Source organism: Callorhinchus milii, unplaced genomic scaffold, assembly GCF_018977255.1.
Source record: "Callorhinchus milii isolate IMCB2004 unplaced genomic scaffold, IMCB_Cmil_1.0 Scaffold2, whole genome shotgun sequence".
NCBI classification, from domain to species: Eukaryota; Metazoa; Chordata; class Chondrichthyes; order Chimaeriformes; family Callorhinchidae; genus Callorhinchus; species Callorhinchus milii.
In genome coordinates, this window is record NW_024704743.1 from 18,594,471 (window position 1) to 18,615,560 (window position 21,090).

At 39.4% G+C, this 21,090-nt stretch overlaps 1 protein-coding gene across 2 annotated transcripts in view; it reads right to left on the reverse strand.

The window, feature by feature from the left end:
* Nucleotides 1–13,145: 13,145 nt before the first annotated feature.
* Nucleotides 13,146–21,090, reverse strand: part of hacd1 (3-hydroxyacyl-CoA dehydratase 1) — a 39,916-nt gene continuing 31,971 nt past the window's right edge. For both annotated transcript variants that reach the window (XM_042331757.1, XM_042331758.1), the window contains exons 6-7: nucleotides 16,314–16,492; nucleotides 13,146–14,117 (exon numbers count right to left, since the gene is read on the reverse strand). In XM_042331757.1, coding sequence (XP_042187691.1) covers nucleotides 14,035–14,117; nucleotides 16,314–16,492 — 262 coding nt within the window. In that variant the 3' untranslated portion in view covers nucleotides 13,146–14,034. The remainder of the gene's footprint in view (nucleotides 14,118–16,313; nucleotides 16,493–21,090) is intronic.

Genomic DNA, 21,090 nt, shown 5'->3' on the forward strand with positions numbered 1-21,090 from the left:
GGAATGCGCACTCTCTCCCTGGAGGGACGCATCCTGCTTACCTAATTCCGGAAAATATTAGGCGCAGGTTGGCAAGAGCCAAGGCTTGGGGACTCCAGAGAGTGCATTGTGGTACTGCTGGAGTCTAATCAGCTAAAACCGCATAGCTTGACATTGATAACTGTAGGAGAATTTAGCAAGAGGTCGTAAACCAGCTTGTTCCTTCCTGATCAAACCACAACAACAAAAAGATTACATTTGTAAAGTACCTTTCACGTCGGGAGGATGTCCCAAGGAGCTGGACAGAGTTATGGACCCGAGCTGGAGTGGGAGATGGTGGAGGGCAGGGGGGAAGCAGGGAGATCGAAAGCACAGTCGAAGAGCAGGGTCTTGAGATGGGTTTTCAAGGTCTTTAGGAGGTCGCAGAGGTAGAGGTGAGCAAGACCGTGGAGGGCTTTGAAGGTGAGGACCAGGATTTTGAACTGTATGCTCTGTGTGATGGAAAGCCAGTGGAGTTGGGCAAGGATGGGGGGATAGGGTCGCGGAGCCTAGTGTGGGAGAGGACACAGACTGCAGAGTTCTGGATGATCTGCAGCCTGTGGAGGGAGGAGTTGGGGAGGCCAACAAGTAATGAGTTTGTATAGTTGAACCTCGATGTAACGAAAGCATGTATGAGGGTTTCGGCGGCTTGTGGTGTGAGACAGTGTCAGAGCTGAGTGATGTTGCAGAGGTGGGGGAAGGCAACAACAACAAGATTGCATTTATAGAGTGCCTTTCATGTCGGCAGGACATCCCAAGGTGCTGGACAGTTGGGTCAGGACCCGAGCAAGGGGGAAATGGTCAGGGTGAGGGAAGGGAGGGAGCGAGGAGGGGGTAGAGAGTCGAGAGGGGAGCTAAAGGGGAGAGGGAGGGGGAAGTGACCGTAAGCACAATCAAAAAGGAAGGTCTTTAAGCAGGATTTGAAACTGGGGAAGAAGGGAGGGGGCAAGGCGGAGAAATTGGGGTAGAGAGTTCCAGAGCTTTGGGGCCTTTGATGGGTTGATGGGAGCCAATGAGTATGGATTCTGTCTTACCGACATTCAGCTGCAGGAAATTTGCACTCATGCAGGCCTTGATGAACCTCAGGCAAGCTGACAGGACATCAGCGGACAGTGAAGTAGGAGGAGTAGATTTGGGTGTCATCAGCTACATGTGGAAGTTAACCCCATGTCTGCAGATGGCATTGCCATGAGGGAGCGTATAAATGATGAAAAGAAGGTGACCAGGCGGCAGCGGGAGGAGAATCCAAGATAAATTGTTGTCGATTAATCAAGTAGGATTCGAACCATGCGATTGCGATCCCACTCTTAAGGATTCTCTTGAGACGGTATTAAGTCGGTAAAGCAAAAGTCTTTCATTAAAATTGACACAATCAGCTGTATTGTAACATTACAATACATTTCAGCAATAGACAGAATTGAGATCATATTAACAGATCCCAGGTGGGGTTGGAACTCAGTCAGTTGTTCCTCCCCCAAACCTCTGGCCTGAGTACACAACTCCACTTCTTTTTATAACAGTAATTTAAGTGTGTGAAACTTGAGCCATATAAAGGGTTGTTTCTACACAGCAATGCTCAAAGCCGGATCTGCTCATCCTGTCCTTTAATTTGGGATTTTTATCACTTCCTCAATCTTGCAGTTATGTCCCTTTGTCCCTCACAACGCAATCATTATCACACCTATCACATTCTGTGGGGAAGCAGAACAAACTGATGGGTGTGAGAATATGTTGCTTCCATCTACCGCAACCTTAAAAATAACTCCATACAAGCAAGACCCTGATTCAGCAGTTGCTCACTTTCATCCTGGCTTCCTAGACCCTTAATTCATTTCAATATTACTACTAATACATTCTTTAATAAGGCCTTATACATAACTCCATAATTATCACACTTAAGCAATTATTCTCAACACCACTAAAGTGAATAAGGGAGGAGAGGTGGTGGAGTCGGATGGTGTGATCGACTGAGGTCGAGGAGAATGAGGAGGCAAAGGGAGCCCTGGTCACAGAAATAGGAGACTTTGATGAACACTGTCTCTATGCTGTGGGCAGGGCAAAAAACAAACTGAAGGGATTCGAGTAGAGAGTGGAGGGAGAGGTGTGAGTGGAGTTGATTGGCAACCACTCGTTCCAAAGTAGTGGTCAGAAATGGCCTTGTCTGTGATGGACAGATCAGTGATGCCTAGGCCATGGGTTATGACTAGGTCGAGGAGACGGCCACAGATGTGGGTCGGGGAGTTCATGTGGAGAATGAGATTTAAAGTGGAGTAGAGGCAGGCAAAGCCAGAGGAGATGGAGCAAAGGGAATTTAGATGGAGGTTGAAATCACCCATTATGAGCAGGCACTTTATGCAGAGGGACAGGGATGAGAGGAGATATCCGTGAGGAAGGAGCCAAAAGGTTTGGTGGGTGTGGTAAACTAGAAGGATTTTGAAGGAGAGAGAGTTCGGATAGTAGAGGGTGAGGTGTTCAAAGGAGGGGAAACAGACAGGCGAGTAGGGGGATAGACCGAGGGAGGTTTGGAAGATGAGAGTCACCGCTCACGTTTATTTGGGCAGGTGGTGTGGTGCGAAATATAACCAAACGGGGAGGCTTCTACAAAGGGGACAGGGTCACCGGGGGATAACGAGATTTCCATGAGCCCAATAGCAATGAATTTATCCTCCAGAATGAGGTGATGGATTAGAAGAGATTTATTAGCGAGAACAAACCCTGCTTACTCATGACTGCTTGACGTTATCAAAACTTGTTTAGCTGGTAGGACTCTCGCTTCTGAGTCAGAATGTTGGTCAAACCCAACCTGGGGACTTTGAGCTCACAATCTAGGCTGACATTTCAATACAATGCGTTTCCTGTATTGTTGGAGGTGCAGTATATGGATGAAACAGGTCCTGTCTGCCTGTTCAGGTAGACATTAAAGATGCCATGAAATAAATTGTTAGAATGGAATGCACACTCTCTCACTGGAGAGAAACCTCCTGCTTACAGTGGGGACAAATGACCATTAGCCTTGGGGTGTAAGTTGCACGTGTTTGGACATTGGGTGACAACAGCAAAGAGCATCAGCTCCAATGCCTTCCACATTCAAATAGTTTTCCAACACTTCCTTCGCTAGAGTCTATCTCATACCTTTGAAGTATAAATGCAGTATTATGCAGCAATGTATATGGCCTCAAGAAAAGCAATAAAAGATAGAAACAGATGTTTTTTCTGTACAGAAGGATGTGATAAAACCAATTATGCCTGAGCTCACTGGTAACTGTTTCTCTGCATCATTTTTAAATTTGTTTTATGGTTTTAGGGTTTTAAACAGCTTTTTTTAAGGCAGCAACAAATATTACCAATAGTTAAGATCTGTGTAAAATATATTTTTAAAGTTCAAAACCTGCCAAAGAATTGCCTTCATTGAGAGCTAAGTTAAATGTAATGCTGGAATGCAGTATTATGTAATCATGAAGTTATGATTTCCAGCCCAAAGTTGTGAATTTGACCTTATGGTGTGAATCCCTGATTGTCCAGCGCCTTGGGATGTCATCCTGACATGGAAGGCGTTATACAAATGTAATTTATTGTTATTTTTAATGTTGGTTTGGGTTGAAATTCCAATGTTGCATTGCCGCCTTTTGTCAAGATGTCAAACTGAAATCCTATCTGTCCCTGTTCAAATGGATGCTAAAGACCCTCAGATTCTCCTCTCTGCTCCTCTCTGTAGTCTCTTTGAATCACTTTCTATCCTCCTTTGGGGGAGTTAAGTGGGGACTCCTTGGAGCTGAACTAGTTCCAAGGTAACGTTTGGCAACAGAATGTCGGAATCAAGCCAGCCCTATGTGGACTCAGTAGTCCAGTTCCTGAGCCAGGTGGATCCGTAGTATTCCATGGTACTGCAAATGACAGCACATCCAGTCTGGCCCATTGGCAGGACTTGGAACATATTCAAGACTGAGATAGATAGATATCTTATTGTAAAAGGGATTAAAGGATATGGGGATAAGGCAGGGTTAGGTTATTAGCTGGAGTTAGATTAGAAGATCAGCCATGATTGAATGGCGGTGCAGGCTCGAAGGGCCGAATGGCCCACTCCTGCTCCTACATGTTATGTTATGTTATGTTATGTTATGTTATGTTATGTTATGTTATGTTATGTTATGTTATGTTATGTTATGGAAGGGCAGACCAGTCACTACAGTTCTTGGAAATTTCCGAGATGTTTATTGGAATGAATGTCCAGAACGTCCTCCTGACATGAAAGGTGCTATACAAATGTAATTTTGTTTTTGTTATCCACTTTCTCCATGGAGCGATGCACCCTGCTTACCTAATCCCGGAGAATATTAGGCACAGGTTGGCAAGAAGCTCGGCTTGGGACCCCAGAGTGTGCACTGGGGGTACTGCTGGAGTCTCACCAGCTAAAACCACTTAGCTTGCCATCGATAGCATTGTCTGCCAAGCTTTCCCGCGGCTCATTCAGCTTGGACTATTCTACCCATTAGGGATTTGGGTTGCAAAGTCAACAGGAGTTCCTGCCCTTTGTGACAAATCTGCCATTCCAATTCCTGCTGAAGAGCCAGGCTGGCTCAGGAACTGGGCCACTAGGACCTCGGATCCATTTCAGCTCCAGGGAGACCCCACTCGAAACCACTCCACCCCCCCATCCCGCCCCCACCCCACCCCACCCCCCCCCCCACCCCCCCCCCCCCCACCACCCCCGTGAGGAGAGAGTGAAGAGAGAGGTGAGAGCAAAGCTGGTTAGCGACACCACATTCCAGAGCATGGCATGGAAGGGCAGGTTGGAAATGGAACGGTAATTTGTGATGTTGGAGGGGGTCAAGGTTGGGTGTTTTAAGGAGGGAAGTGATGACAGCGGAAGAGAGTCACTAGTTGGTCAATTGACATCTGCCAAATGCAAGTTAGAACCCTCACCAGGAACTCCCTTCCGAGTGGGCACCACAGCTCAGTATGAAATGTGTGACAGCATTGCCTCCATGTTCCTACCAACATCTCAGACACACGTCCCTTCCCATTAAGCGATGGTTCCACCCGTTGGAGGTGTGGAGCTTAAGCAGTGTGGCTTACATCTTTGCAAACCAATTAAGGTGGACTCCAAGCCTTGGATGTACGAACACGTGTTCTGCCTTCTCATCCTCCTGGACCTCTCCGCCACATTTGACACAGTCGATCACGCCACCTTCATTCACCACCTGTCCTCCTTCATCCACCTTAGTAGGACCGCACTATCCTGGTTCAAGTCCTATCTATCTAGCTATCTAGCTAACTAGCTATATATATATATATATGCAATGGTGGAAGACACAGAATTCTTCTTCTGTCCAGTTGCAAGTCCAGGTCCAGTGTGTAACCTAGGCGTCAGGTTCAACCAACAGCTGTCCAAAGCTGAAAGACTCTCCCTGCTTTTGTCACCTGCTGACTCAACTTTTCAGATGCCCTCTTTGCCAATCTCCCCAGCTCCAACATACACAAGATCCAGCTGATCCAAAACTCTGCCACCCACATACTCACCATCACTAAACTCCATACCCACATCACACCAGTTCTAGCCAGGCTCCACCGGCTCCCTATCGCTGAGTAGATCGATTTCAAGAACCTCATACTTGTTTTCAAATCCCTTCATGTCCTGGCACCTCCCTACCTCTCCAACCTGCTTATCCCCCAACCCACAATCTGCTGCTTCCGCTCGACTGACTCCAGCATTCTGCATGTCCCCTGTGCCCTCCATTCCACAATCGCTGGCCCCGCTTCCAGCCACTACACCCCGAAACTCTGGAACACTTTTCCTCTATGCCTGCAACTTGCCCCTTCCTTCCCCATCTTCAGGTCATGCCTGAAGACCTTCATATTCGACCGTGCCTACATTCAACTTCCCCTTCCCCCGGCTCGGAGTCGTGCTCCACCACTGTCTAGCGCTGTGAGACACTACCCAACCCTCCTCCAGATGCTCAACAGCTGGTCGGTGTTGGTCGGAGCACTCCCTGTAGTCACTTCCTGTGTTTGCCAACAATCCACCTTACTGACTGATTTTGCAAATGGATTGTAGGAAGCCTCTATGCTGCATCCCCAGGATTTCAGAATCGTAATCAGCCTCATTACAGTCACTCTTCTTGGATAAATACCTCAGTTGCACTCTGTAACACTGACGGAGTACGTGTCTGACCAAGAATCTTGTTGTTGACCAGTGCTAGCAGGGCAGCTCCCAGATATTTTGAAGGTTTTGAATATCTCAAAGCGCTTCACATGATCGAATTACTAAATAAAAATAATTATTGCGTTTAATATGGCGCCTTATCATGTCTTCAATATATCTCAAAGCGCTTCACGGAATATACTATAAAGCAAATTGACTGTATCTTTTTTGAGCGATACGCAGCATCCAATTACGCACATCAATGTCCCACAAACAGTCGTGGACTGGTGACTAATTGATTATTAATTTTTTTGAAGGAATTATTAGCCCCAGAAAAGCAATCCGCCAATTGTCTAACAACTGAGTTCTTACTTACTGCTAGGTAAGCAGAGGCGTGTGGAGTAAGGAAACTTGTCCAACATTTCGTCCTGCTGGGAATCGAAGACAGGTCTCTCGCTTGCGAGGCATTGTATTAGTGACAGGCTTCATAGAGTGGTTAGCTCCATTCTGAAAGTCTTCATGCATGACCTGAAGATGGGGAAGGAAGGGGCAAAGCGGAGGATGGAGGAAGAGTGTTCCAGAGTTTCGGGAAGTAATCGACAACCAGATCAGGTTGCCAATTCTTTACTGGTTGTTGATTACTCTGCGCAAAGAAAACTTCCTAGTACCTGTCCTGAAGTTACCCTTTGTAACTCTAAATCTATGCTCTCTTGTTCTACTGGAGGTGGGAGAAGGCAGAGCCGGTCATGTCACGGATGTAGGGTAGAAAGGATAGTTGAGGGTCAAACAAGACACCAAGGTTCCGGTCTGGTTTAGTAAGGTGGAGTGTACATCCTTGAATGGGAATGCCATCAGCGCCTGAGGCGTGGAAATGCTGACGGGAGCCAATCAGGAGTGCCTCAAGCTTGTTGACGTTCAATTGAAGAAAGTTAGCTCTCATCCACAGCAGTGGTCCTGGAGTTGAGAGTGGAGGCAGAGAGATTTTCAATCCATGATTGTTTGTGGGACATTGCTGTGCACAATTGGCTGCCGCGTTCGCCCACAAATATACAGTCAATTCACTTTACAGTATATTATTTGAAGCGCTTTGGGACGTCTAGAAGATGTGAAAAGCACTATATCAAATGCAAGGATTATTATTATTATTATGTGGAAGTTGACCCCATGTCTGTGCATGTCACCAAAAGGTAGCATGTAGATATTGAAGAAGAGGGGACCAAGGACGGAATCCTGAAGAATGCCGCACAAGATGGTAATATATTGATAATGTAATGATCTGGATTTACTTCTTCAATCCCATTGAAAATTTAATCAAGATCCATCTCATGACACAGTTGAGGGATAGTTATAATATCTTTAATGGTTTCAGAATTCTTCCCCTTTCATCAGAAGATCAATATGTTTTTTTACTGTACATTATTGTTCATCATAGTCAAATCAAAACAACATCTTTCCTAGAGAGGCTGCTGCTTTTTCAGGTTTAATCCTTTTAAGCATAAACATTGACAATGCCAGTTGCTGTCCACTCCTATTAGGAGGCACTTGATGAGGAATTATGAAATATGAATTTATATTCTCATAAATTACATTGATTTAATGATTCATAAGTAATGACTTTACAAATGAGTTATGACATCCTCCCTTCTGGAAATATATCATGATTCCAATGAAAAGTTCATTTTACACCACACATAAAAAAAACTACTGAGCTCATGCAGTAACAAATACTATTTTCAAAGTTACTGATAAATATGTGGAACTAATGAAAGACTTAAGACAAATATTAAGCTGCTTTATGACATTATGACATTACGAGGAAACCTCCTCAACATCAGAGAAGCTATTTTGATATCATGAAGAAAGTAACGGCCATTAAAATAAAAAACAATACGATCATCATACAAGGAAGAAATTAAATTCATAATTTTGAATGAATGCAATGCACAGGATAAAATGACATTACAGTTTGTACCATTTTTAAATCTTCCACTTGTGGGAACACTTCTACTGTGTTCTTACAATAATATCAAACCAGCTCCAAATGCTTTTCAAAATCATCCTTTTTTGACCTTTTGAGTTGAATGACTTGATAACTCCTTCCCAACCTCAATTCAGAGCCAGTGTAAAAGCTAAGAAAATCCCTGCTGCTCGAAGTCTTGTTTTTTTGACGTGCAATATGGTTGGTTAGGCAGACAGTTAAATATGTGGTGCAGGAGGCAAAAATATATATATATATTTCTGTGAACCCGATAAAAGTAATGAAATTAAAATTTCCTGTATCAAAATACACTAATCGCTCTTTAACCAATTCAATCAGAACACAACTACAGAAAATATTTTTTTAAAGTACATTTAAATTTGCTGGTGTCTCAGTAAACTATTGATGCGGGTGTATTCATATTATTCAATGGACATAGCTAAAATAATTAGGGAAAATATATACTTGGCTTAGAATACTATGGTTTAAAATGTTTCATTGGATCAATAGGTCTGTAGAAGTCAATTAATTAAGTAGTTGTTTGGTACTTTGGAATTTTATCAAGTTTTGCTTTTCTCCAGAATCAATAACATTCAAATATAATAAAGACAGACAAAGTCTTGTTATATTAAATAAAGGCAGAAAATCCTGGAAATGCACAGGTCAATCAACACCTAGCAGAGAAAGGTAGGTTGACATTTCAGGTCATCCTTCATCTACAATGGGGGTATTTTTATATAAAAGGCCACTCACATTCAAAAATGTGATCCAGTTAAGCGACACTGGGTTTGGGTGCAATGGTGAGTCTTCACACAACAAAACTTACATATATAAAGAATCAAAACGCTGGCCTAGAAATCAGCCTTTTCAGCCCTCTAACTTCAGAGGACTCTAATCTGCAGAAAGTATGTGATTAGGTAGTCAAATAAAAATAATCTAAAGGTCTACCTATCTCAATGTATACTTCCTGATATTTGGATCAATTGAATGTAATTTTTTTTTGTTTTAATTTTGAACAAGTTCATTATTGAAATGCATTTAAACCATGTTACATATATTATATATTTGTCTACTTCTTTGTATTGAATGAATTGGGGGAGCATTCTGAATGATTTTTTGTCAATATATGCTCAATACAACTCTGGAACACTCTCCCTCAATCCCTCTGCCTTGCCCCTCTCTCCTTTCTTTCAAGTCTCGCCTGAAAACTTTCCTCTTCAACTGTGCTTTTGGCCACCACCCACCTCCTTCCTGGCTCGGAGTCAGGCTGCGCCACTGTTAAGCACTCTGAGATGCTACCCTGAGTGGAGGCTGTTATGTAAGTGCAAGTTGTTGTTTTTGTACAAATGTTTTCTTCTCCAATCTTTTGAATCCTTAAAAAGGTCACAATGATATTTCAAAAACCCACAGATGTTTCTTTTATACTCCCATTGCTGAATCTGCTAGTAAAAGGTTTACAGAGCTTTTATCTTCATGTGCCAAGCACCAAAATCTTGATATGCCAAGAATGAATGTGTTTTAATAACAGCAATGAGACACTTCAATGAAACTACCGGCTATCCACATTGCCTAATTTTAATAGCATCATTTAATAGCAACAGAATTGCATAACCATTCAGTTCTAACTTCCAGGGTATAAAATTATATTTTTAACAAAGGCGTTAACTTGGTGAAATCCTGGGTGGATTTCTCCACAATTGACTTAGAATGGGAGAAATAAATTTTCATCCCATCTATTTTATATTGATCCAAAATAAATATGCAGTCTGTTTTTATTGGTGAAAATGAGGACTTCATTTTAAAAACATATTTACACCTTCCAGAAAGCATAATTTGTCTTCAGATTTATATTTATATAATGATGTGTAGCGTTTTCATTTTCCTGTTCAAATAGTCTCACCAATGCTAAATAGGGAACAAAAATTTTCTGCTAAAATAAGGTCAGATTAATCCCTGTATTAATAAAGAATAGACAGCATCAATATTACTGTCCACAGATACCTGTATACCAGTCACAAGCTTCAAGTCATGCTGATAATTGTCTTACAAATAAAATCTTACAGGATTTTCATACTAAGTTGTACATTTCAGTGTTGAAAATGCTAATTGTTGGGCTTTCTTAAAAGAGCTGCCAAGTTCACCTAAAAAGCTTAAATCGGACCAATGATAGCAGTAACTATAGTAAACAGAATTGTATAACCATTCGCAGTTCTAACACCCCTTTCACATTATTTTAGAACTAAAATGGATCAATTTCACTGAAATGTACTCAATAAATGTTTGAAAATATTCTACTGTTCTGTTTTTCAATTTGTTTAAAAATGTTTTAAAACCAAATAAAATATATCGTGATATAAATAAATGAGTTAATAAATTAACAAATATTAATATTGATCAAATGTTTTGTGAAAATGCAACAACTCCATCTTGTCACTTTTTCAATAAAAGCACTAATTAAAAACGGAACTTACAAGGTGTAAAATTGCTTTGGTAACATTTATGAAATACACTGACTAGTGCATGCAAGGTTGCACTTACTATCCTTCCGCCTTGCCCCCCCTTTCCACATTTTTAGATCACGCCTGAAGACCTTCCTCTTTGACCGTGCTTACAATCACTTCCCCCTCCCCCTGCCTTGGCGTCAGGCTCTGCCACTATTAAGCCCTCTGAGAAGGGCTCTATATAAATTCAAATTGTCATTATTGTTCTATTACCGTATAAGGGGCCCAGGTGATATAGTTCTAAGCATTTCATGAAGACAACTTAACATTTTGGGTTTGATTTCCTTCTTCAAAGAGCTGTTTCTGTGATACATGTGCTTAAAACATTCGATCTGTGTCTTACATTAAATTTTAAGAAAATTGCTTAATTGAAAAAAATCAAAGCATCTACCGTGGAGTGCATTCCTTTTAATTGAAGGCAAGTCAAAACTTAACTGTTTACTGATCCTTTATGGTTGAGCTCTTTGAATCTCTGCTTTTGCTATTTTAAATGGTTAGAGAAACTACAGGTTAACTCTATTTGGCTCGTATTGCACAATTTTATGAGCGATCCTCAAGATGTTCATCTGCATTAAAAATATGTTTTTTTAAAAAAAAGAGGTCAGCAACGTAAATAGCACCCATATGCAAATAAGAAAATCTCTTATTAACATAAATAAACTGTAAACAGTAATTTAAGGTATATTTGCACCATTAGTGATAGTCTCTGCAAAGAGACATTTCAAGCAAGATGTACAAACCAGGACCAAGATATATCCAAACATTCAAAGAAACTGCACACAAGAACCATCCTGGGAAATAAAGCAAAGACAAAAGACACTATGAACCAAGATGCATGTTGGAATTTGTTAAATGTTATATACACATTTGGGAATTTCACCGTGTTGAGCCAAAAGTCCATCAATAAAGATGTTATTTATTTGTGTATTGTATTTTTGAATTGAAACACTGAATAGAAGAATAGACTATGTTTGATCACATAGGCCTCTTATTTTATGACTATTCAACTTAACTGTAAAGATAAAACAAGCTGTACTTTGCAATACTCTATTTGTAGCCGAGCTGCCACTTCAAAAGGTGCAACTTTCCTCGTTCACCCGATCTCATGAAACTGCGTAAACTGGTTTTATTTATAGAACTGCACTCACTCAGCCAGTACAAACACAATCCTACCATGTAAAGACAGGAGGAAAATAAAAATACAGTACTCTGAATGTGTTTTGAGCCCATAATTCAATAGGTGGATTGAATGAGTGTTTCTGATCCACATACACTGCAGAATTTCCACCACTTTGATGCAATTCTTGCATTGGGTCAATATGAACTCTAGTTTGATCAAATCAGATTTAGAGGTGTGTGATCATGTTGAGGAGACATACTTGTACTGCTTCAGCTTTTCACTGGGCGTAGCTTAATTTAACATTTAAAGCTTAAGAAGCTGAGTTGATCTGCTGGATTGCTTTTACGATTTGTAATGTACAAAGGAGTCAGCAGTCACACTAGTTCTTCACAAATAGCACAAATAATTAATAATTATTTGCATTTCAGATGCTTGTTGATGGGAGCTCTACACATGCACTGGTAGGATTTTGTTTTAGTTAAACTTTGCCCAAAATCGACAGCCGTAGGGTTCTGTTCATTCACAGGTCCATTAATAAAGGCACTAGTTTGACAAGAACCGCCTCAGCAAGTTCAGTGGTTTAATACTCTTAAACATAGTAATGGGTTTCCGCATGTGTCAGAAACCTCCCCAGTCAAGATATAACTCATGTAGTCAATGAACTTGTGCATGATACCCCTGGCATAGTTTAATCTGGGGTCAGTAGCCCAATTTAAAAAAATTGATTTGAGTTGAGTCCAGAAGATAATTTGTAATGTGGACCCCTGCCAAATTCAGTCTTCAGTATAAAATCAGGATAAAAACTTAGTTCGAAATGGGATAAAATTTATGAATATTACTTAGTGTAACATGCCAGGTTAAGTGACATGGGGTGGTTGGGGGGTGGGGTGGGGGGGAGAGGAAGAAGTATTCGCCATCTTTCATTCAGAATGAAGCAAACCGCCACACAAAACAGATATTCCAACTCATAGCACCACATGTCGAAAGTGACACCAGAAATGTCTTCACACCACCTACAAGCATCTATCTGTTTGTCATATCACCCACAGAAACTCTCTGCCACAAATTATCATTAAGCACTGGGGTGACTGACTTTTAATTAATTATCACATTGAACACATTATGAAATGCCATTTACTTTCCAGTTAATTCATAAAGAATCGCCATAAAATAAACATCTTCACCCATCCTCTTCCTGTTGGATGCATCCTTTGTACGTTGTGAAAAAAAACCTCACCATCTTTGGATATCCCCCCTCCCCACACACCAGCTTGAGAATTTCTCTACTATAATGGTGCAGATTGCGTGCAACTAAAACTTTAAAAAATTGAGTTGAAACACCACTGAAAAGCTGCCTCAGGAAGCAAAAATAAAGTCATGCATGGGTCAATATACAAGATAGCGATTTATTTTCCACAGCGCATAAAGAACGTTTTCAATGCATGGAAGTTGGGGATTTACTTATACTGCCATTATTTACAGTAATTACATCCAATGCATTGTGAAATGCCGCAAATTGCACTCTCAATAGTGCAAATGAGTCACCTTTGATCCTTGCATCTTAACTGTACAAAGAGTCTTAAGCTCAGAGTCAGACACTCTGTATATTGCTGTAAATGGGATGAAACTGTTATTTTTGTGTATGTTATAAAATGAACAATGGAACCTGATTCGGAAGCCAGACTGTTGTCAACTTCAACTATCTTTAATTTAAAATCAGTCACTAAATACAAAATTGTGGGATAACTTAAATTTGCTAAATAATCCATACATAACTTCATTATGTTTTGCACATAGCTGTTTATTTTGGTTCCATGATTCTTGTAACTCCAATGGATCACACTGAAAATTTTGGTTGTTCAGTTCAACCCGGTTTACACATTTAATTCAGATTCCATTTGGATTACATTGATCTGAATTGAATCTTTTGAATTTGAGTCTTTATTTTGTTTTCACTGTGATACAAATAATCCCAGGTAAATGTGTTAAAGATTTTAAATTTAACCCCAACAAGTGCAGGATATGAACAGGGTCAGAGATGTGCCATGATAACGTAAAACTATTATCCATTGGAGTCTTAATCCATTCCAGGAGCAATTTGGAGTGTCAGGAATGGCAAGATAGTTTATTTTAGTTCCAATTTGATCAGTGTTCATGATTTACACCATTTGTTTCAGATCAACTGTAAAATCTGATTAAATCTAAATATACAGCATTGATGTAAATGGGGTTTGCATCTAATGCTCCTGAGAAGCACCATTGTTTCACAGCTGGTCTAATCCTCTTTTTCTTTCATCACCTCTCCGTGAAGCACCTTTCTTCTTTGACGTAACATGTGGAAGTAGAGTTGTGGAAAAACTTGATTTTTAATTCAAATGCATTGACGAGGAAAGAAAAAGAAAGAAATGATTAGTTCTATCAGATACAAATTACATAGATAGTTAAAACTTTCATTTGATTAACTATTACTATCCGGTTAATGGTACAGGAAGATTAGACTGTCTGCAGTTGGGCAATCTGCCCTCCCCCAATTTGTGATATAACCTGTTAGTGGGGTGAAATACTACCTGGGTCTTGATCTATGCTATTTATGTAGCATTTTAAAAAGTCCAAACTTTGGCAAATTCTTAGACATAGTTTTAATGATTAAGCAGGTTTTCTCTAAGTTCTTTTAGCTACAGAAAAACGGCATCAAAGTTAAGGCTGAATTCAACAATTTGTTAGATTCTGAGCACTCTAAAATGCTGGTAACAGTATAAATCTAAACTCAGGTGGAACTTCTCCCAATATATTTGCAGGGACCCTAAGTGAATATTCGTGTAACGTAAACCCATCATTCTGGCTTTTATGTCAGCGCTATGTAGACACATTAAACAGTGCTTGATCCATTGTACTTGACAAATTTTCCCCATCCTAAATTCCTTAAAAATGTGCTCCATCTGCTAACTGTTAAAGTCCAGTGAACAATGTGTAATGAAGATATGCTAAACTGCAGAAAAAATACATGTTCAGCGAATGTTAATGTTAAAGTTAAATATAACTGGTTTAATAGCACTGAATTACCTTGCTAAATTCTCCCAAGTCTGGATTACAACCCTGTCTCCCATTATAATTGAAAATACAAATGTATGTGTTTGTTTGGTGTTCCATTTAAATTAAATGGAAACTAAACTTAAGCTTCTTAAGCTTTGTTTTGTAGTTTAAAGTATAGTTTCAACAGAAATTATACCAAATCATGAATCACAAATCATAATCATTTATGGCTCAGAAGTAGGTCTATCGTGTCATCAGATCTGAGTTAGTTGTTCTGCCCCAGTGTTCTGCACTTCCCCACTCTATCTTCCATACCTCTTCAAGCCTCTATCCTTTATATGCATGTCTACTTCTCCCTTGAAATCTACAGTGGGCTCTGTCTCTACCATCTGGTAGGGCATTCGGCATCCAAACCATTTCATTGTCTATAGTTCTGAATAATACTTTGCACATTCAAAAGAAAAGTTTCACTCTTTGCCTTCTTTAATACACATCTGGTAAGGATGGATCACTTGAATTTTTAACTATATGTTGAATACCTGTGATTTTGTGTAATAAACAAATTATCATCAGTCACTAAGAATGCCTTAAATGTACAATAAAACAACAGCGAGAATGTTTTTACTATGGAAAGAGTTCAATAGTCACTTAGAAAATTAATTTTATGGGTAACTGTCCCAGCGATACCATCTTTCTTTGCCCCACCTGTTCTTATTGTAAACCATCTAGTCTCCAAACACAAGTGCATGAAAGAACCATACAAGACTACCTCTTTCCTCTGTTTTCAGCTTTCCACTACTCTTAGTGCCGCTATATTAGGGGACTACATGTACTGGGTTTCAAGATGAATATGACTCAGACTAGTAATATTGTTTAGTCTGAACTAAATGGTAAAAACTTTTTTTTACTTTTGTAAGCCCTGTGTCTACTTTTTATTTGATCAACATCCGTGAATTATCCTAGATTCCAACCGGCTCGTGACAAAGATTGAAACTGAGTTAATGACATTTCAATAAACTGAGACAACAAGACGAGCTGTATGCTTTGATATTGACAGATACAGTTACTAATCCAATAATCTGCTCCAATCCAAGACAAAGCTATTTTATATTAATGTAAGTTGTTATACATTTCTTACCAGCACCATATTTTCTTAACGATGTAGAATCAACTCAATGTTATCAAAAAGTTAATATTTTCAAACAAACAAAAAATAATTTCAGACACACACAATACAATATAATTTACAATTGTATAGCACCTTTCACACTGGGAAGACAACATCAAATTGCATATCCAAGTGCTTAAACGCAGTGCTCACACAACTCTTCAATATATAAAAATGCAAGATCAAATAACCAGGGCACATTTTAGTATATTATTGCACAGAATGTAAATAGCCCATAAAACAAAATGGACTGATGTATCCAAAATGTTCCAATACAATGTGTATACACAACCTCTCAACATGTTTGAAGTTACTATTGTAATCCAACAAAAGATTTTTTTAAAAAAACTTACGTGGTATATATGCTATCATAGCAATTATGAGGCACGTATAGTAATCAAATGAGACATTGTACTTGTTAGGAAGTCTCAATGAATACATGCCAGATTTCTTTACAAAAGGCAGGGCACCATAAATTGTAAGGAGTTCACCAACTACACCGATTGGGTACAAGAGAATGAAGAAGTTGTATCTGTAACAAGAACATTAACAAACAATGTCAGCATCAGTCTTTTAATTCTCATACTTGGAAACCAAAGTAATTATCTGTCCTTAGGTCATGAGACTCCAAGTTCCAGCATTCAATCTACAAATAGCAAGTTTAACCAGAGAGCTTTTTATTATTTCTGTAGAAAGTCAAACTGGGGAGGATGCTTCTTAAGATAACAAAAACATGAAATAATAGTAAATGATCAACATAGACATTTTTTACCATATAATAATTCAAATTGGTATGATCCTAAATGTATCTCCCACTTACTCAATATCCAAATAGAATAATTTTAAAATTAGCAACTCTCCATATCTAAAAGCCACTTTTACAACCATCTTCACGTCTTTGACACATCCACTATCTGTTTAAAAAATGTTAATGTCTGGGTGCATCAAGCTGAGAAACATTAATAGTGGTGAGTGGAACATTTTCTCATTTCAGGCATCTGATCTTAGCGACAAGCATTCTTAAATCAGACATCCCACAGCCAGCTGTACCTGTAAAGACTATTGTATGAATGTCAATATCAAAGAAACTACCAAATGAACGAGTGTGGCTTTTTGCTTTCAAATACCAACTATCATTGTGGCTAATAACACACTACATATAAGATGTAAGAACAGATTGAGATCAAATGGGTTGAAAGATATTCATTGTCTAAACAATTCACCTGGTTGTGTGATTCTTCAGAGATGCATCAGACTGAATCAGGTAGACCCACCTCCAATGTATTATTTTTCCATATGAGGAAGTGCCTTGCCTCCACTTGGAGGTTTGCTCTGACAGTATGGCTGAGTTTTGAAACTTGCTGTATGGACAAACTCCAGCCCCCACCCCCCACCCCCACAAAGTCTACAGCATTAATACAAGTACTGGACACTAATATATTCTATTTGCACAGTAAACTTAACCCGTTGTGTTGCATTTGTAACAACAATATACTTTAGCAAATAATGTTTGATGCAGATTGTAATCTCTAGTCAAGTCTTTTTTCTGATCCTAATGTAAAACACGCTGTACTTTGTCTTGATAGAAATTAGATTTATTATGTTATTTCTAATATGTTCATCCTATTAGTCTACTAAATTGGATACAATGAACTTTTACCAGAAAAAGCAGTTGGCCATAATTGGTCCAAATTGTATTTTGTTGTATTGCTCTGCCCTCTGCCTATTTCTCTCACACAGACAATTATTCATATATGAAGTACAATAAAGTATAGTGGAGACACTCATGATTATATTCCTTGCATTTGATACAGCGCCTTATCACGTCTTCTAGACATCTCAAAGCGTTTCACAGAATATACTGTAAAGTGAATTGACTGTACATTTGTGGGCGAAACGCGGTAGCCAATTGTGCACAGCAGTGTCCCACAAACAGTCGTGGATTTAGTGACCAAATTGTTATTTTATTTATTTCCTTGAGGGATTATTATCAGGCGTGTGGAGTAAGAAAACTTGCCCAAGGTTTCACCCTGTCGGGAATCGAACCCAGGTCTCTCGCTTGCGAGGCGAGTTCTTTTACCGCTGAGCTGCAGGACCCTTCTATGATTCTCTCTATGTTTGAAGTACTCCTCCACTCAATCCCATGAAACTCTCCCACCTTTATCTCACCCTCCAACTTTTATTTGTAATTCACTCTTCTTTTTGTTGCTGTTATTTTAAACATGCACAAAACAGGTGCAGACAAAGAAGGTGCTTTGGCCTATTTGATCTCATCCTTCCAGAATACCTACTTTATCATCTTCCTATTGTTTTGTAAATGAGTCCAGTGTTCTGCCCCCAACCACCTTTCCTGGTAACCCATTCCATTTGTTAATTACTCTCTGGATCAAGAAGATTCCCTTTATCAGTACATATTATGGTAGGATACTCTGCCCCCATAGCACACATTGCTACAACAAAACTGAGTGGGAGCAACAGGATAGTACCACAGAGAGAAAGCGGGAGTGGTGGGGGAAAGGATTGATACACATGCGAGAGAGTGTGCAGAAAGCAAATCAGAAAAACACCTTAGTGGTGCTACTTTGTCAGTGTAATTTCATACTACACAACAGTTACAAAAATAAACTTCCATGATACAGTGCATATTTCTTTACAAAAATACATGAACACAAAAATATACAAACACAAAACAAGGCAGCTATAATAAATTTTCTCTCACACAAAAACATCATAGGCTCATTAAAAAGTTGGGTACATGCTAAGTATTAAACATCGGAGAGGGGTAATTAAACTCCATCTTGCAAATGGTTTATGTGGTATGAAACATGCAAACGTAATCATTCATACAGAAGATCTCCGACAGTCTGGTGCAACCGCAGTGCTTAAGACTACCTCAGAGGATCTGAAGAAATGTATGAAGTGCATTCCATGACCAAAACAGATGGGTCTTTAAAATGGCAGCAGCTGAACATGAAACTCCCTCAAGGGCTGCAGTTTCAAGAGCTAATGCACCAGAACCAACATGCTGCAAGCCTGCACACCACTCGATGTTATTGATTTGTAATGCAAGGCACATGCATGATTAATTCAAATAAATTCTACACTAACATTAAGACCTCTCACAAACTCAAACCACAAGTCTCTAGAACTTGGGGAAAGTTACTGAGTTCTCTTAAAACCAGCTGCTTCGCTTAGCTAAATATGCGCTTTGTTATCTCACACATACAGAAATATCTTTGGTGGGAAATTTTATACAGTGGCTGCCCAGAATCAATTTATGTGCAGCAAAACATGCTTATTATCCAAATCAAATATAGTAGAAATTCATAAGGTGCGTCACTATAATGTGGGTTCATTTATTATAATAATAATATATAATAATCCTTGTATTTGATGCAGCGCCTCATCACTTTATTGAGACATCCCAAAGAGCCTTCACAGAATATACTGCAAAGTGTATATTTTGTGGGACTGAATATTTTGTGGGCAAAACAAAGAGGTGTGTTGACAAATGGATCCCAATATTTACTCACTTAAAATATCCAAAATGTGAAAATAGGCTCCACCTGCACTTCAAAATGGCAGCTGTCACACAGGAGGCCAAAATGTCACTGGTACAATCACTTCTGGTGCATAGGAAGCAAACTATTGGCAGAGACCTGATGACCTGAAAGTCAGCCACTTGCCCCTGCGCTGGGACAGCATTCTGAAGTGCTAGCGGAGTGGGTGCATGTAATAATAATAATAATCCTTGCATTTGATATAGCGCTTTTCACGTCGGGAGGACATCCCAAAGCGCTTCACAGAACACACTGTAAAGTGAGTTGACTGTATATTTGTGGGCAAACGCGGCAGCCAATTGCGGACAGCAATGTCCCACAAACAGTCGTAGATTGAAAATGACCAATCTTTATTATTGTTTTTGGTTTTTTGGAGGGATTATTAGGCGTGTATGTAGTGAAAGAGGAAGGACTGACCAGCCCCACATTATAGAACTGGTTAGAATTTTATGAATCTAAACTAATGTGCTATCACATGGTTCCATTGCATATTACCACTTGACAGAATCCCCACTTTCATTTTGCTTTTTCAATTCTCTTTTCTGTTTTTCTTCCCTCCTCTAACGCTGTATTTGAACTCTTTTTTCTTTCTATCAGGATATGGTTGCACAAGTACCTCATCCAAATGGCCAAAATTTGGTGTGCGAACCTTGACATTGACCATGGCAGCCAAGCACCATCCTGTCCTCACCCGTACTCCCTCTTCCATGCGTCTCTAGACGGCAGTTAAAAGAAGGAATTCTAGTTGAATTTGTTCTCCTTAACTTGGAACTGCTGAGGTAATTCAAGATCTAACATTGTTCGACTGGGCTGGAATCTGTTTACCACAGACCTGCAAAACCACATTCAAACCTGCAATCTTTTTAGACTGTACAGATTTAGTACCACTTTACAACATGTCTACACCCATCAGGCAATCTAAAGAGAGTTGCTATTTCACTCTTCACTCAGAGTCAGCTTAAAGTGATCCTGTCTTTATTTAAAAAAATTGTTGTCATATTTCCAATTTTGTTGGAAAAGAGCTGATAAGCTGTGATTCACATTAATCATGCTCTTTTAAGGTGCAGCAATATGTTTCAACATAGTATCTCTCAAAGGTACATTTAAATAAATAGGAGAAACTGTGTCAGTAATTTTTCACAAAAGCAGTTTCCCTTTGATCGTTATTCAAAACTCTTCATAGAATATACCGCAAAGTGAATGGACTATGTTTTGTGGGAAAATGTGGCAACCAATTGTGCACAATAGTTTCCCACAAACAGTCGTGGATTGAGTGACCAAATTATTATCTTTTAAAATTTATTTATTTCGAAGGGATTTTTACCCCTGGAAAAGTGATCCGCCAATCGACTAACAACCGGGTTCCTACTTATTATAATGAACAGATAATCCCATGATTATTTTAATGAACAGATAACCCCATTAATATAGGTACATGAGATGTAAATAATCCTAACATTTATGAAGTTTACTGATTTAATCCTTCATCTATACCATAGGTATGTTGTGAAAATCAAGAATGTGCTGTATTTTTGCATCGAGACTGATTTAATTCTCACCATTTGATCTT